Source organism: Microtus pennsylvanicus, chromosome 18, assembly GCF_037038515.1.
Source record: "Microtus pennsylvanicus isolate mMicPen1 chromosome 18, mMicPen1.hap1, whole genome shotgun sequence".
NCBI lineage: Eukaryota > Metazoa > Chordata > Mammalia > Rodentia > Cricetidae > Microtus > Microtus pennsylvanicus.
In genome coordinates this window covers 17,976,362-17,993,712 of record NC_134596.1, presented here as the reverse complement: position 1 = coordinate 17,993,712, position 17,351 = coordinate 17,976,362, and the positions used below count along the sequence as shown (strand labels likewise).

The following is a 17,351-nucleotide window of genomic DNA, read 5'->3' as shown; positions in this document are numbered from 1 at the left end:
TGAAGAGGGAGATGGAGTCGTGTGTAGTTTCCCAATAAGGGGGTGCCTCTCAAAGGGCATCTACTTTAAAAAAAAAAAAAACAATGGCTGTTCATCATGATCCGGAAAACACATAAAGTGGTCCCCCAGCATCAGTGGAAAGCTGATTCTGGGATCCCCCTATACAAATACCTCAATCTCAGGAGTCCCTTACACAAACTTATCTGCAGATCTCAGTTCTCCCCACATCCTCTCAACCACCTCAAGATTTGCAGTACCTGGTACAAACAGATATTAGAATGTGTCTCTTAGAGAAACAAGGTTCCAGGCTCAACACGGCACACTTCTTCCCACCCCCCCCCAAATATTTCTGATCCGTGCCTGGTTGAATTCATGAATGTGAGCCCGTGGATTTAAAGGGTTCAATTAATCTGTAATTGACTATCAGCCTTGGCAAAAACTTAAACATAAATAGAATCATGACCTTGAGAATCCTTAACTATAGCACATCCCTTTATTATTATGGACTGGATGAAAATCAGTTTGAAGCTCTAAGTCCCAGGGGGATGGTATTAGAAGGTAGACCCTTTGGGACAAGACTATGCCTGAATGAGGTCATGATAGGATCAGTGTCTTTAGCTGATGAGAAAGGTCTCTTTGCTCTCCATGCCGCATGAAAACACAGCAAAAAGATATTTATTATTTGTGAAACAAAACATCAGCCCTCGCCAGAAACTGAATTAGGTGATACTCCGATACTGGACCTGGAGCTTCGAGAGGTAAACTTCTGAGTTGTCTGTTTGAGTCACTCATCTTCTCTAGTGTGACGGCAGCCAAAGCTGACCCAGGTATCTCCACTGCCTTGCAGGAGCCCATCACCCGGCCAGAGAAGGGCTGGCTTCCTGTGGAATGGCCAGGCAAAACAGACACACACACACACACACACACACACACACACACAGACAGGCTCGACAGTTTGCAGAGGGCCAGAGGAGAGCAAACTCGGGTTTGCTTCTCACATCTGGAGAAATGCTAGTCTAGATCACGGACAGAGCATGGGTTCTTCCCATGGATCAGACCAAGAGGAGCTGTGGTGGGTCAGTGGGGTGGAGGAAGCTCTTTCGCTGCCAGACAGGCTCGACTACCTCTCTCTGTCTTGTCTGGAATTCAGCAGGTCCAGGCCTGAGTCCTGCGCCTTGTTAAACTAGATTAAGACAACCACGTCCAAAGGGCTGGCCCCAGAGAGTACATTCTGGAGAGGTGTTGAGGCAATGTCCTGTGACCTCAAACAGCACAGGCCCTGAAAGTGCTTTGGGTTCACCTTTGAAGAAAAGCCTCTGGCCAGCTTCAACTTTCCAGACACCTGAATTCTTGACACCAGTAGCCAATCTCTTCCTTTCTTCTCCCTACATGATAGGGTAGTCCATTTGCAATTAAAAAAAAAAAATTGAGCTGTCAAAGCAAATGAAAAACTTCCAGTATAATCAAGGAGGGACCCAAATACCTAAACAAGTCTCTCTTCTGGAAAAAATGAGAAAATGAAAAAGCAATTACACGTCACATGGCTGATTAGCAATAAATTTCATGTGTGACGACGACATGAGCAGTTGACTCTGGACTCGGCTTCTTTGAGAGCAAAGTGCCTGCAGTACTGTGACTAGCTGTGGAAGGCAGACCTGCCCTGTGAGACTCAGCTCCCAGGAGCTGCCCCTGTGCCTCTAATGATGCCTCATGGGGTACTTACTGGTCTGGAATGTCTCTCTCACAGTTCACCTGGTACGTTCTCACTATTCAATTAGATGGACAGCTTCTCTTCTTAAAAATATAATGAAATATGCACAACTCAAATTTCAGTTCACACACCGTGTTCGACACTCATCCTCCCTACAGCCCTTAACAGACCCTCCTCCTAAGTCTTAACAGCATTCCATTGTACACACGTCACATCCTGTGGATTCAACCGGTATCGATGGGTCCTTGGTTTGCTTCCACCTTGACTTTTAAAATCCATTCATCAACACGAATACTGGTATACAAAGGGATTTTCAAGGCCCTGTTTTTCACTTTGGGTGACAGACTCAAAAGTATAACAGCTGAATCACGCACAACTCAGGACTAACTTTGGAGGAACCCACACCATATCCCCATTCCAGCATTTACACAGCCAAGACACACAGCTCCCATCTCTCCAAGTCCTGGCTTATGCCTGTTCCTACTGCCTGGTTTTCTGTCAGTGTTGTAGTAAGGGGTATGAATTGGGACCAATTGTGACTCTGACCTCAGTTCACCAATGATTAGTGGTATCTAACGTCTTTTCAGGGGCTTACAGCATTCAAGGAATCACTCCACCTTCTAAGAGATGTTTAGTTACATAAATAGCATCATTACTGACTGTGATCTGTGAAGGTGGTTGAGTGGTTCAGATTCAAAACATACTTCTTTGGAAACACCTAGCAAATGCACCTAAGCCCACTTAAAATATACTGAAGCAGGCCTAGGCTTAAATGCAAGTCTTGGGGAAAGGGGCCCTATGGAAACCAGGAGCAGAACAAGATGGGGGGGGGGGGGTTTGCAGAGAAGTAGGCAGGAAAGGGCCGAAACTGTCGGAAACCAACTTTGTTAAACTTGGGGTCTGGGGAGGAACTGAGTCACTCAGTGACCCAAATTTCAGAATTCACTAAAATCCCCACATGCAAAGGCCCACAAACCAAATGACACCACCTTCCTAGGGCGTCTCACGCACATGACGGCTTTCTTATACTCTAGATGTGAGTGAAAATGAGCGGTTCCAGCTGCAGAGCAGGCAGCTGGTAGCTCTGATCCGGGCTAAGGCCCTGCGATTGCTTCTCACCAGCAATCCCAACGTGCCCAATCCGTTTAAAATCATAAAGGAGTGCGTGTTAAAAAGTGCCAGTAGCAAGTGAGACTGGGACACGATGCTGGCATCCCCACTTAAACACATCACTCCTCTTGGCTCCCACAGCCAGGGCTGGAAACCACCCTACCATGCCGGCTGTCACAACAGGAGAGCAGGGGCTTCTTCCTTGTCTCAGCCACAGTGAAGGGCCAGCCCAGGGTTCACTTGACCAAGCCTCGAAGGAAGCAAGAGTCCCTTTTAGCCTGGGTTGCCCTGAAACTCACAAAAGGGCACCCAGCAACCACCTGCAGGAGGGCCTGCCTGGAAAGCTGGGACATTTATTTTTGGGGGAAAAAAAAGGCAGCGTGTTTAATCATGACCTCACCACTTTCCCGAAGGCCCGTTTTAATCAGAAAGGTAAATTCTGCAGGCTCCAAAAGGCTTTCCCCGTCCTGTGCCCAAAGGTGCTTCTTCCTTAAGGGCCTGCTCTGTGCTGCTGACCCCAGACCTCCAGCCAACCCAGAGTACTCCAGAGCCACATTCTACACAGTCCCCTACTCTTGACCTAGGGTCACATCTCACTAGCCCCTCCCCAACAAAGGAAGGAACTCACTCATCACTCACTCCCACACCACGGAGCCAGGTCACTATGCAGTGAGTTCTTGCTTCTCGGATCCCGCGTCTAAGATGACATGTGCCTCCCTGGCCCTGAGCTCACCGCCTCCCTGTCTGCACAGCACCAGTCTCCAGCACTGGAGTCCCATGGCAGGAAAGCTCTTATGCCTCTATTCACAATGCTCCAAAAGCTTTCAAGTTCCCCATTATCCACCCATCACTCAACTCCCGCCAAGACACTTGGTTCTCACGCCCACCTTCCACGGCATCTGAGCAGGCTGCCACCTGCCCCCACCTTCCAGAGGACTGTCTCCATCACTTTGAACTAAACACTGGAGGCACACTAAAAGTCCCTTGGCTATTCAGCAGCTCAAAGACTGGATCTCCAAAGCTTTTTTTTTTTTTTTTTTTTTGAGCTCAGATCCTGTAATTTGGTGCTGAACACAAACGGCCTATTACTGTTTTCACAGTATCTGAAATGGTGGAACTAGAAGTATTTCAGAGATGGAGATGTTTGGACTCGGGAACATTTGTGTCAGCTGATTGGCCCTAATATGAAAATCCAAAATTCTCTGAAAGAGGAAACTTTCTGAGCGCTGAGGGAATGGATACAAGTTCTCGACTTTGTAACATTTCAGAGTTCAAGCTAAGGAAGTCAGAAGGCATTGGACCCCCATAGCTAGAGCTACAGAGAGTTAGAAAGCTGTCACGTGGGTGCTGGGAATTGAACCTGAGTCCTAATCCTAGTGTTCTTAACCACTAAGTCATCTCCCCAGCCCTCACTTCTGAGATTTCAACCAATAGATATGGCAAACCTCCGCTTCGGTAGGGGCTGCAGGAAGGGCTGGGAGACAGAAATTCCCAGTGCCCCATAGCAATGTGGGAGGAGAAAAACTCAAGCCCTCACTTGCCGATGCCTTCGATGGGCTGCTTCTGCCGGCCATCTTAGAAATATTATGGCTGATTCTCCCTTGGCATGCCTGCTGGACTGGCACTACTCCAGTTTACAGACAGGTACCAAGGTCCACACTTCCCTCTCTAACATGCCTCCAGGCACCTGCGGAGAGCAGGCTTCCCCAAAGACAGGGCATGCACATGAACCTGTGTTCCCTCAGCTCAGTGGTGCTTTTTATGAAAATGCTTTTTATATAAGCCGCACCTGAAATAAACACACTTGATTTGATGATTCTGTTTGCATTTTCTATAAGAAATAGCTCACCCTGAATGCCTCCTAAGGAGCATCAAGCCTTAAGCAATGACTTCTTGGGTATTAAGTTCAGTAGCCCTTCTTACAGCACCCCAGACAAGAAGACTTTTTTATTGTTTTTGGACGCAGTGATGGAAGCAGACTTCACTTCCCCGGTGGCCCTCTGATAAACTGTTACAGGCCTTGTCGGGCACTTAAAGGACGTGTGTAGAAGACCTGGCTATTGTCCCTGTTGGAATTCAAGGCATCTTTTCGTTGATCTCATTAGAAAACAATATAAGAAATAGAAGCAAACTTCTATCCACAGGAGTCTGCAACATTCCAAACAAAGCTCCCTAGGAATCCTCTCTCTCTCTCTCTCTCTCTCTCTCTCTCTCTCTCTCTCTCTCTCTCTCTCTCTCTGCCTTGTTTTGGAATCTGAAGGCTCAAAGAGCATAACAACCCTTCCAAGCCCAGGGATCACTCCTGAAGGAGAGCAATCAGCAGCAGCACAGGGAATAGGGCCCACCAGCTCTGAGGCTCCTCCAGAGATGGGCACAGTCACATTCAACCTGAAGACAAAAATCTTTCATTAGGCATGTGGCTGAACGCACACCACAAAGGAGCAGTAATGGTGGATTATTCTCATCCAATTTTAAAAAGCATGGTCACCAACCTCAGGCACACAAAACTAGACTTGCAAATATGTCCTTTCCAGTTCTAAATTTTTTTGTAAACAAAAAGCCTAACCAATGGCAAAGCTACTATGAGATAAAAAGACGTTCACAGTAAACGAACAGTGTATCCACGTGAAAGGGGTAAAGGTGGTCCCTTTAAGAAGCCTGCCATTTCCTAAGCCCCTCTTACCCACCAAGCATTCCCCAATGGTAGGTAAAAACAGGTTCAGGGCATCGTGAATAAGAAATCAGAATCCTAGATGCAGAATCAACTGTTGGTTGATTCTCAGAAGAGTATCAGAAAGCAAAGTGATAATATGGTTGCCCCAGGCACAGGGGCAAACTAATGAATTATTAATTATTCTCACACACCTCAGCAAAACACACATTTACTGAACACTTACTATATGTTACCAACTTAGAGCAGTCAATATCAAGTGTGTCTTCTATTTCTGTCACTTCTCAGTGTCTGCTTGAGAAACAGCTGGTGGGGTTGTTTGACGTGTCTACAAGAACACACAGAAGCCCTCAGCCCGGCAAATGATCTCCAGGTTAAAATCAAGTAACAAAAAGCAACCACGGGCCAGGCAGTGGGGGTGCACATCTTCTCACAGCACTTGGGAGGCAGAGGCAGGAGGATCTCTGTGAGTTCAAGGCCAGTCTGGTCTACGTAGCAAGTTCCAAGACAGCCAGGACTGTATTAGAAACCTTGTCTGGGGCGGGGTGGGGGGGAATACCACCATGGAAGGAAATACCCACTAGATACAGTGTCACTGGAGAAATGGGAGCATAGATCCTGAAATTATCAATAAAATCTGAAGACAAACAGAAAAAAAATATCTAATAAAGTGCAACCAGCGCTGGGATGAGGCTCATCGGTAACGGAGTTGTGCGTGGTCCCTTGTTATCGCTCCTCTTGGGTGAACATCTTGATCGCGTGAGGTAGCCCAAGGGGACACACACAGGAGCAAAAACCTGTTTACAAAGGGCAATGAAAGACGGACCTTGCTATAGACTCCAGAATGAACTGGTAATCTCCCCCCCCCTTTTTTTTCCTAATCTTTTACATTTATTTGGGAGATGGGCATGAAAACACCATGGCCATATATGGAGCTCACAGGACAACTTTGAGAGATCAGTTCTTTCTTCTGCTGTGCTGGGTCCTAGAGACTGAACTCTGGCGGCAAGTGCCTTTACCAGGTAAGCCATCTTGCTGGTCCCAGCAGAATTATTATTATTTTTTTAATCTCTCATCTCAAAAGAAACATTTTTAAACTTTACATATAAAGAAGTTCCATGGCTCGGGGGAAGTATTTTAGGACTGTAAGACACAACTCTGCCTGGGTTTGTAGGGAGTATGTGTATATCTCTTTGGAAGACTTTAGTTGTCTGACTTTATCACTGAACAGTAGAACAAGCTATATACTAAACCGTAGCCCAGTGATCTCGAAAGCCTGAAGCATTCACATTTTCTTACAATCATTTCCCAGGAGCCACCCCAGCAAGGAAAAGCTGGGAATTTGGGAGAACTGGTTCTTGTCCTCTGAACACTTCATTGAGGTGGCTGAATTTCACGTGTGGCCACTAGATGGCGACTTCGCATTGGTGAGATGGACAAAGTGCACACTCGGCCACATCTAAGATGCTGAGAGAAACTAACAAAAGAAAGGATTAAGGGAGAAACTATGACAAACAGAATTGGGAAGTGGAAGTTGAACTGAGTGGAGCTGGCCACACTAACAGGACAAGGCTGAAAGGGCAGAATTTAGAAAGGTTTAATATTTTTGGTTTGGAAATGGGAGTTGTTTGGGGGTTTTGCTCTTGTTGTTACTGTTGTTTTGTTTTGGAAGTGGAGGTGGGGGGTGAGACAAGTTCTCACCAGGTAGCATTGGCTGGTCCGGAACTCACTATTGGACCAGGCTAGCCTCAAACTCACAGAGACCCAACTGCCTCTGCCTCCCAAGTGCTGGGGTTAAAGGTCTGTGACACCACGCTTGGCTGGGTTTAACCTTTTTTATTCCGTGTATTTACAAGCAGAACTCAACCTTATAATGCGCATTAGCAAAGAAAAATCTTCTTACAGAATACATGTTTACTACGCACTTCCTATGCGCCAGGCTCACATAACTAAGGATGGAAAACGGGGAGTGTGCCCTCTGTCTTGCCAGCACTATCAAAGAAAATCTCTGCTTGGTGATGGCACATCTGTAAGGCAGGCGCAGCTCAAGCCCAGGGGTTTAGTAGGTGCCAGGTTCTTCTATAAGCACTTGACAAGAATATTAACTTGTTTAATGAATAAATATCCAGTGTGTGCTAGTGAAGTTGTCATTTCACAGATGAGGAAACAAAGCCACGGGAAGATGAACTTGCCCCAGCTGCTGAAGAATTGAGACTCAAACCATCCTCTCCTCTAGATTCCTCTGGCATTTAATAATAATGACAGTCCGGGAACAAGACACAAGCCATCACTATCAATGAGCCGGCCCAGCAGTGTCTGAGCTCAAAGGGAGGAAGGGGAGCGTTAGATCTATGCAGTCAGGGAAACGGCAGTCACCCTCACAAGAAGAAGAAAGCAGAGTTAAAAAAACAAAGGGTACCATCTCTTACATAGTAAAATCCTAGAAAGTCCTGGGGGCTGGGAAGAGTCAACTGACATCACACACTGGCCGAACTAACACTCACAACCACACACACTCAGTCACACAACTTACGAAAATTAAAAAAAAACATACCTTCTCCCCAAATTTTCCTGAATTTAATTTTCTAAATATATTAGAAAATGATATTATCTGGTGGTCTGGTGAGACAAGGAGAAATTTCTTTCACAATCATTTTGAGTCTCCACATATACAGCATGTGCTATACCAAAGGACTAAAAGCTAAAAAAGAATCTTGACCCAGGCGACAGTCCAGTCATCCAGAGTAGCACTGTCCCATGTTCAGTGTGGGGAGGTGGCAGAAGAAATCACACCGAGCCACGGAAACGGAGCAAAATCCCGGGTGGAGAACACCACCATGGCTTGCTCATGCAGATGCTCAGGCAGCATTGGGTGCTTCCGGGAATCACTCTGGGGCCTGACAGTGTTATACATGGTGGGGGGGGGGGGGGGGAGAAGGGGGACACAGACACTTCTGTTAAAACTGTAGACTCAGGTGCAGCACATAGTGAGGATCTAGGGCTGGCGAGCACACAAAGCCTACGAATCTTGACAGGGCTGAGAACCGGCTCAAAGACCAGCGGAGGGTGTCCTCTCTACTCTAAGGGTTTGAGATGCAGGTCTGGACTGGATGGAGGCAGAACCAGAGATGGGCAAATCTGTGTGATTTCAAATGACTCAGTGAGGCTGAGAGGAAACATTCAATTAAGCAGTCTCTTCAGAAAAGGGCAGGTTGTAGAGCCGAGGTTAACTAGAGTTTCCATCCTGAGCCCATCTCGGGGCTTGAAAAAGCTCACGGCAGAATGATCGCGGAAAAGAGAGCATCCAACTGAGGTAGGCCACTTGTAACAAAGTAAGTTCCTGTGATTCAACTACTCTGCACTGTGGCTAAACATTCACATCCACGTGAACCCGTTAACTCCCAGAAGTGGACAACAGAGCTATCGCCATCACAGGACTTCCCCGCAAGTCTGGGAGCCTGCCTGTGTATCACTTCAGTACAATGACATCCAGGGAAAACTAGTGGGGAGAACAAACACCAGCCACGGATGAGCATGGGCACAACTGATGACGACCTCACTATCTAAAAATAGTCAACAGAGAGTGATTCAGGATGCTGTTGTCAAACCTCCAGACACCCAAGTGGACAGTGGTCACCTGGAATCTCTACAGGTATTTCCTCTTTTTTTTTCCAGTTAGTTATCAAAGGTTATTAAAATAATTCAAATTAGAAGAAAATTCCTGTATATTAACTCATTGCTATCGAATTACCATCAGGCTTCTACATCTTAAAGTGACTTAAATTGGTAATGCCTCATCCACTCAATCAGAAACACTCCCAATGATTTTATAGACAAGCCAAAGCAGACATGCAAAATATCTCAGGGACTTTTAAGTTCTGCTTTGGTATCATAAAACATACTTGTTGCCGTGTGAAATCTAATTTTTAGAATGGCAAGTCCAGAGCCAGCTCAAACAAAGTGCCGTGTTTAAAAAGAAACTGACGTCGGGTGATGGTGGCGTACGCATTTAATCCCAGCACTCGGGAGGCAGAGGCAGGCATATCTCTGTGAGTTCAAGACCAGCCTGGTCTACAGAGCTAATTCCAGGACAGGCTCCAAAGCCACAGAGAAACCCTGTCTCGAAAAACCAAAATAAATAAATAAATAAAATAAATAAAAAGAAACCGACAAGTTTAACTACACAGACGCCCAACAGCCTCACATTGTCGTCAGTCAATCCAGATGGATGAGTGCACACACAGGCACACGAAGACAGGCGTACACACCGTGAGTAACTCTGTAACTCCTGCACTGAGACGGGAAATAAAGAATAAAGTTTTAAGGTTCCAGCTCCCACTACCAGAAACTTTCTGCAATAATGATAAACTACTTTCTAAAGTCCTTTAAAAAATGTCTTGACAGCCGGGCGGTGGTGGCGCACGCCTTTAATTCCAGCATTCGGGAGGCAGAGGCAGATGGATCTCTGTGAGCTCGAGGGCAGCCTGGTCTACAAGAGCTAGTTCCAGGACAGGCTCCAAAGCTACAGAGAAACCCTGTCTCGAAAAACAAAAACAAAATGTCCCGCTAAGTGTGGTAGCTCAGGTCTACAAATGATCCTAGTACTCAGGACGCTGAGGCGGGAGGGCTACACAGCAAGACCATCTCTAGAGAAATAAAACCAAGTAAACAAACTCCGATTCTTGCAAAAGTCATTTCTGTCATTCCATTGCAAAGTAAACAATTTGAGATTGGCGTCCTCTTCCATCACGGTCACATTCTCTCCCTCTCTCTGGAGCTGGTCACCAGATGCTCCAAACGAGAAACTCTAAGTGTCAAGCCCATCAGGAAGCATAGAGGGATGGTCCCTAAGCTTCAGGAACACATCCCATACCAGCAGGAACCAAGCTGAGGCTAAATATAAAACCGAAGAGCAGCATCGTTATCCTGTGGAAGTTACTGCAGCCCCAGCTGTCCAGCCCTCAGCACAGGAGATTCCGCTTTCTGTTCTAGTCAAGTAAAGTCTGAACAGCAATCTGTGAGTGTATAAATCCTTACAGTCTGGGACCCAAAAAAAAAAGAGAAATGTAAGCCTTTCTTACTAGTTTCTTAGTTCTTTAAGCAAACATGGCAAAACTTTCTATGGTTCAATTTCTATGGTTCAATACATTGAAAACAAACTAATAGCCAGACTTATTATAGTATCAGTACTTCTAACGTGGAGAACCGAGCCTTGTGAGTATTCAGCATGTATTTAAGGAAGACGACGGATAAAGTCTCAGCTCAAGACACACCGACCTTAAGATTCTGAAATCCAACATGTTAATCCATCATATTGAAACTGGCATTTGATTAAAAAAAAAATCTGCAGAAATGTAAAATGTGAGCTCAGACGACCGAAAACACACCGCAGCGTTTTCAAGAAATCCGCAGGCACCAAACCCAAAGATACTACTATTGTTAGTCAATTTCAAACGCTTCAACAAAGGAAATGGACTTCATCGTGCCAAGGTTATGTTTAAAGATCCACTGTTATACTGAGCGTTTTTTCTTTTTTTTTTTTACAAACCCATGTCCTCATCTCTAAACAAATCAGATCCATGGGGCAAGGGAACTGAGATAGGGCATCTGTACATGTTTTAATGATCATCTTTGTAAATATCAGGCACCAACTATGTTCTCCTCAGTGTCCATAGATCTCAGTGTCGCGAAACACTAGGACCGCATCCACTCCGAGTTTAAGCCAAATCACACATCTTTATAAGGAACGGGAAAACTTCCTCTTGCTGACCGGAGACCAAAGGCTATTTACAGGAGGCTCCTTCCGAGCACACCGCCCACTATTCAGTCTGCTGTCTTTCAAGTGTTCTGGAGAAGTCAAGAGCTGTAGCCACAGCACGTGAGTACGCTTTACATACTTAGTCCAACAGGAAAACAGCTTGTTTCTAGGGCTCAGACAGCACCTGTCATACAGTGGCTAAGAAAAGCAGCTCAAAGCAAGCTGGCCTCCGGGCATAAATACCTCTGGAGTTGAGTTTTAAATGAGTTTTGAAAACAAAACAGAGAAAATCATAACCAGAGAAAAACTGGTCTTGTGTGTTTTATAATTAAAAAAAAAAATCGCTGGGCAGTGGTGGCACACATCTTTAACCCCAGCACTCGGGAGGCAAAGGTAGGCGGATCTCTGTGAGTTCCAGGCCAGCCTGGTCTATAAGAGCTAGTTCCAGGACAGGCTCCAAAAGCTACAGAGAAACCCTGTCTCAAAAAAAAAAAAAATCATTTAAGGTATTATTGCCTCTTCATCTTGCTCTTACCCCTCATTCTTTTAAAACACAAGTCCATTTTTAAATCACAAAAATATGTGAAATTCTTAACATTTCCTAATGACTACCTCAAAGCTATGGAATCTACGTATACTTGGAGAGCCTCTAAAACTGGTCCCACCTTTCCTGAAATTTGAATCCTGCTAGACAATATTTATGAACACACCTGTGACTAATTTTTATTTTGTTGCTATTTGAACTTGAGACAGGGTTTCACTATGTAGCACAGGCTGCCCTCAAACTGGTGATCCTCCTGCCTCAGACTTTCGCTTATTAGGGTTACAGGGGCATGAGCACACCCATTATACAATATGCACAGTTTTAGCCACTGTTACACCACTGTTACAAACACGCCTGATTAGACAGATACCCATCAGCTACGGTCTATGGTGAAATTCCAACACCAGGGAACCTGTCATAGGGTAAGAGCAGTGTAGCACTGGCTATCCACCAGACTAGCCAACCCTACAAAAACTGTTTTGTAAAGGGTCTTGAAAATGCATGCTAGGTCTTGGGGGGGGGGGGGTGTCTGAAGGTCTGGTGGGGGGGGGGGGAGATAGGATTTTTCAAGGAACTTCTTTTCATGCAAATACATGGAAAGTGCCCCAAAGGTATTAGGAAGGAAGTCCTTTCTCTGTTGGTGAATTCAGTATCTAGCACCAATCTGGCTTTCATACAGTAGGAGCCCACTAACTACTGGCTAGTTCAAGGATCCAGTTCCTTGAAGTACAAACCAAATTAAAAAGGAAATAAAAGTACCTCAAGAGAAGGAAGGAAGGAAGGAAGGAAGGAAGGAAGGAAGGAAGGAAGGAAGGAAGGAAGGAAGGACGGACGGACAAGGAGTGAAAATGGTACAGCTGGTGATCATTACTGACCTACCTTGCAACAATAAAGGCAGAAAAATATTTTCACCAATAAATAACCTTGAGAAAAAGACTAAACCAGTGCAAACATTACTTTCTATGTCTGTTCCTATGGAAAAGGCAATGTACAATTTAGTTAAAGGCACAACGGTTTGAGTGTATTCTTAAATCTTTTCTAAGAAATTTTAAGTTTTCATTTAAAAAAATTTTAAGGCAATATAGACTCCTAAACAACCAACCAAGTTCCATGTACTCCGATTGTGGAGTGTTTTAATTTAAATTTTATTTCTTGAGGAAAGAAAAGAGAAGCAGTTCTTCTGCCATCACCACCACTTGTAATTAATACAAGAAATAAACTTCCTTTCCTGCTCAAAACAACATATTATTTCTTTGTTGGAAGCCTGCAGACACAAACAGGCTCCTAAACTATCCAGACAGACCATCAATTTAGGTTCAGTTTGAGGATTTTTACTATCAAAAAAAAAAATTACACTACCATTAGTATCTGTGCGTTGTTGTTTTAAGTTCAACCACTCCATCATCAAGCTAAAAATAATCAAGATTCTTTTTTCTCCGTTTGTCCATTTCTTGCGTGGCATCCGATTCCTGCTGTCAGAGCTCCGATTATCAATTTGTACTGCACTAGTTCATAAACCTTAAAAACTCACAAATTTAGAAAAGAAACAAAAAAGAGCAATACCAACCTGCAATGTTTACCGAATAATCTTAGCCAAATCCTACCTCCTAGGCGGCACAATGTATTTTTCCCAGTCTTTGCAATTAAAAACAAAAATTGGTCCAGATGTTATCACACACCCCAAGACAGCTGTTTACAAACACACAAATCAATGCCTTTTTTGTTTTTTTGGTATATTCAGAGTTGTATAACCATCACCAAAAACTGAGGTTAGAACATTTTCATCACTCCCTAAAAAACTCCTGTACCCCAGCTTTTCCTCCCCCAGCAACTGGGGATCAATAGCTCTGTCTCTATGGATTGGCTGAACATTTCACATAAACAGGATCATAGAAGATTTGGTGTTTTATAACGGACTTCTTTCTCTATTTGTAGTATTTTAAAGGCCCCTCTATTCAACCCTGGCATATTTCACTGAGCCCTTCTCTTCTAATCCTTTCCACAATTCATACGTAAGACCTTTTAAATAAACTTCAAGCCCTGACTTCCCACCAGCCTGTCCCTCCATGAAGTACAGTTGACTTGCTATTTCCCTGCAAAGAAACCTAAACTATAATTTGCTATTTAGGTTCTTTCAAAAGTTCTTATTCTGGGTTCTCCTCCTGGTAGATAACACTAACTAAGGTCCTTAAACACCAACATTCCACGGGTACCTCCTTTCCTCTGACAATAGGATGCTACCGTGCCCTCGGCAGAAAGATGACTAAATCCTTTTTAGGAGCTGGCCACAGTAACTCCAAAGTGTACGGTGCATTTTCAAACAGAAAACAGTCCTAGATTATCTGGCTGCCACTCATACCTCAATTCCCTTGTTTAGAATCTCTGCTCAGCATCCTGCTACAAAGCAAACATGTCTGCAAGGCGGCCTTTGCATCAAGAAACTTCCACAGTCCCAAGTGAAAGATGAAAAACACCCCACTACTGTCCCACTTCAAAGACTCACCAATCCCTAACTCGAAGCCTGCCTCTGCTGGGATCCAGGGCCTTCCGTCTGAGTTCAGTGGGCCTACACCTTACAGACGGTGTGCCTATGCTTCATGGACCCCTTCAACTGTAACGAGCAGTCACTGCCTGCCGTGAGTCAGAACTTCAGCAGCCCATAACCAGGACTCCGGACGCTTTCTAGACATCCATCACATTTTAAGAAAGCCTTGGGATGAGCAGCATTAAAACAACACACATTCAAACATCCTCCCGTTGTCCTTGTTCTGGACAAAGAATATTCTTCCTGGAGACCCAGACTCAACCTGGTTCAGACGTCTGCACCCTGCCCTGAGAAGCAAGGCCATCGCTGCTACTTCGCATTTCAGAACTTCTACTATTAAATAACAGAAGTAGACAAAGCACACAGAGTTCAATAGGATGCCATAGTAAAATGGACTCGTTTCCTAGTGTCTTCTAAACCATATTTAGTCCTTAAAGGATGGAAATCCACCCTGCCCCCAAACACCATCTAAAGGACTGAGTAGAAGGGAGCCAGAAGCCTTTCGCCCAATCCAGTGTGCTCAAAGTTTGGAAAACAAAGGACAGGAGAGCCCAGATTTGTGGGGCGGCCCCAGTCTGCGCCTTGCTCTAGGCAGTAAACAGCTATAATTCTATAAAGATCTGCTCATGCTCCATCGTAGACATTACTTAAAAGAGGTTCAGGGGTTTGTTTATAGAAACAGCCTTTGTTAACCACCCTAATGGTGGGGCCGCACGCCCCGCGCAGCCTCCATCGTCCCCCCCCCCAACTCAAGGCTTCATCGTGATTTTTCGAAGTTAATAGGCACCACCTGCATACATTCTGCAACCATTACTCATCCGCACGCCCTCACCTCCCCAGCCCCAGCTCAGAGACTGAATTTAAACTTTTAATCGTGTTCAAATTACTCTACCATCTCAAAAGTACCAGTATGCCACATTGTTTTTCTCGAGAAAAACCCCCCTCCTCCTTCTGCCCTCCTCCTGCCACTGTAGAGTTCTCACTCCCAGAGACAACCCCCCCCCCCCCACACACACACACACACACACACGCACGCACTCACTCCTCCTACCGACACCACCAAAACAAAAGCTATCAGATTGCAAGCGATAGCGAGCGAGGAGCGATACCGCTTATTAAGTATGTACAAAGGAAGTGCGGGGCGGGGGGGGGGGGGCAGTACAACACAACTCTGGCCACAACAAAACCAAGGCCAGGGCTCCGCGCTCGCAAAACAAAACAACCGCCCCTTCACTACCATGCTCCACATCCTGACGCCGCCCAAACCACCGCACAGGACACCTCTCCCCCGGGCCGGGCGTCCAGGTGTCCCCTCGTGGTCGTGTGGCTGTGGGTGCGCCTAAATCCGCGCTGAGAGCACATGTGTGTGGAAAAGCACGTCGGCTCTGCGCATGGGATGATGCCCCTACCACGTCTAACTTAGACGCTTTTCGGAAGAAGAGGTGTCCAGGGCTAGGTAAAAACTGAGAAACTGCCCAAGGACCCTAAAAATTGAGGATCCAAGTCCCCCCACCGCCGAAGGAGTATGAAGAAGGTCCCAAGCTCACACTTCCCTAGGGAAAAGTCCGGGAGTACACCCTGAACCCCAGAGCCACACTGGACAGCCCCGAGTCACCAAATCGTGAGGGAAATGGGGACTAGACGCCCACCGGCTCATGAGATGCCATAAGGCCAAGAACTCAAGGAGCTTGATGGGCCAAACAACTTGGGCGACAGGAGGCCGCGCCGTGATGTTTGGAAACGTGTCCTGGGGCCGCGAGGCCTCCCCACCCCGCACCTCTCCCTCAAGGACAACTTGCACCCCGCGGGGCAGAAGGCTCCAAATCGCCACCAAGGTGCACTCGGTCTACCCCAGCAGCCACCCGTGGAGCCTCCCAAGGTGCTGTCACCGTGGTGCGCTGAGCGGGATGGGCGCTGGGTGCGGAGAGGCCCGCGCGCAGCGGTGGGGAGAGGCGAAGGTGGCGGGGGAGAGGGAGGTGGGTCGAGTCCCCACCCAGACACCAAGTTCCCCATCAAGTGCCCACGCGTGGGCTGCTCCTGAACCGCCGGGGAACAAGTGCTGCCCACCCACCAGGCCGCGCGCGGGACAGCGCTCCCGGGACAGCGAAAGAGAAAGCTCCGAGGCCCTTCCCGCGCGCGGATGCGCTGAACCAGGGCCGGTGGGGCTCGTGGGCTGGGAGCTCTGGCCCCTCTCCGCTCTGGCCTTCCGGGAGAGCCCCACCCTCCGCTCCCGAGCCCCGGAGTGAGTCCGACAGCTGCGCCCGTGGCAACTGGGTTTTCCCAAACAGGGCGCAGCCCCTCGGAGGAAAAGTTCCCGCAGTGGCCGCGGGCGGCGGGCAGATACTCACTTTCTCCACTCGTCGGCCAGAGCGAGAGCGCGGCGGAGAGAAACACGAGTCCCCACAGCGAGGTCGGGGACCCTCCTCCGGAGCCAGACTTCATTCCTTTTATTTGGGACGAAATTCTCTTTTCTCAAAAAAGAAAAAAAAAGAAAAAGAAAAGAGAAAAAAAAGTCTCCAACTCAGTTCTCACTCTCGTCCAAAAACAAGAGCGCAGCGCAGGCGACGATCCTCGGAAGGCTGCGTGGACGGGGAGGGTGGCGCGGGGCGGCCCCTTAGCGCCGGCAGCAGCGGCCCACGGCGCGGCGGAGTCGGGAAGCCGGGGCGCGCCGGGGCGGGCTGTCGGCGTCGTCGGCCTCCATTTGCAAACCCAGAGATGCAGAAGAGGGGGGAAAAACTGTTACCGAAAGAGGAGCAAAGCCCAAATCGCCGCAGGCGAGGACAAACGCCCCCAGATCCCCGGAGAGAGCGACCGCCCAAGCCTCCGAGGCGGGAGAGCGCGACGCAGTTGGCGAGACTGGTCCGAAGTCCCGGGCGCGGGCGAGGCCGGCGAGGGGCAGATATGCGGAGTGGAAATGAATGAGCGGCTCCCCCTCCTCCGGCTCCTCCTCCTCTGGGCTCCGCTCGCCGCCGCCTCCTCCTCCTCCCTCAGCGCCGCCGCCGCCGCCGCGAG

At 47.2% G+C, this 17,351-nt stretch overlaps 1 protein-coding gene across 2 annotated transcripts in view; it reads right to left on the bottom strand.

The window, feature by feature from the left end:
• Igf1r (insulin like growth factor 1 receptor) overlaps positions 1–16,860 on the bottom strand; it is a 267,729-nt gene extending 250,869 nt beyond the window's left edge. For both annotated transcript variants that reach the window (XM_075952901.1, XM_075952902.1), the window contains exon 1: positions 16,688–16,860. In XM_075952901.1, coding sequence (XP_075809016.1) covers positions 16,688–16,781 — 94 coding nt within the window. In that variant the 5' untranslated portion in view covers positions 16,782–16,860. The remainder of the gene's footprint in view (positions 1–16,687) is intronic.
• Between the last annotated feature and the right edge of the window lie 491 nt (positions 16,861–17,351).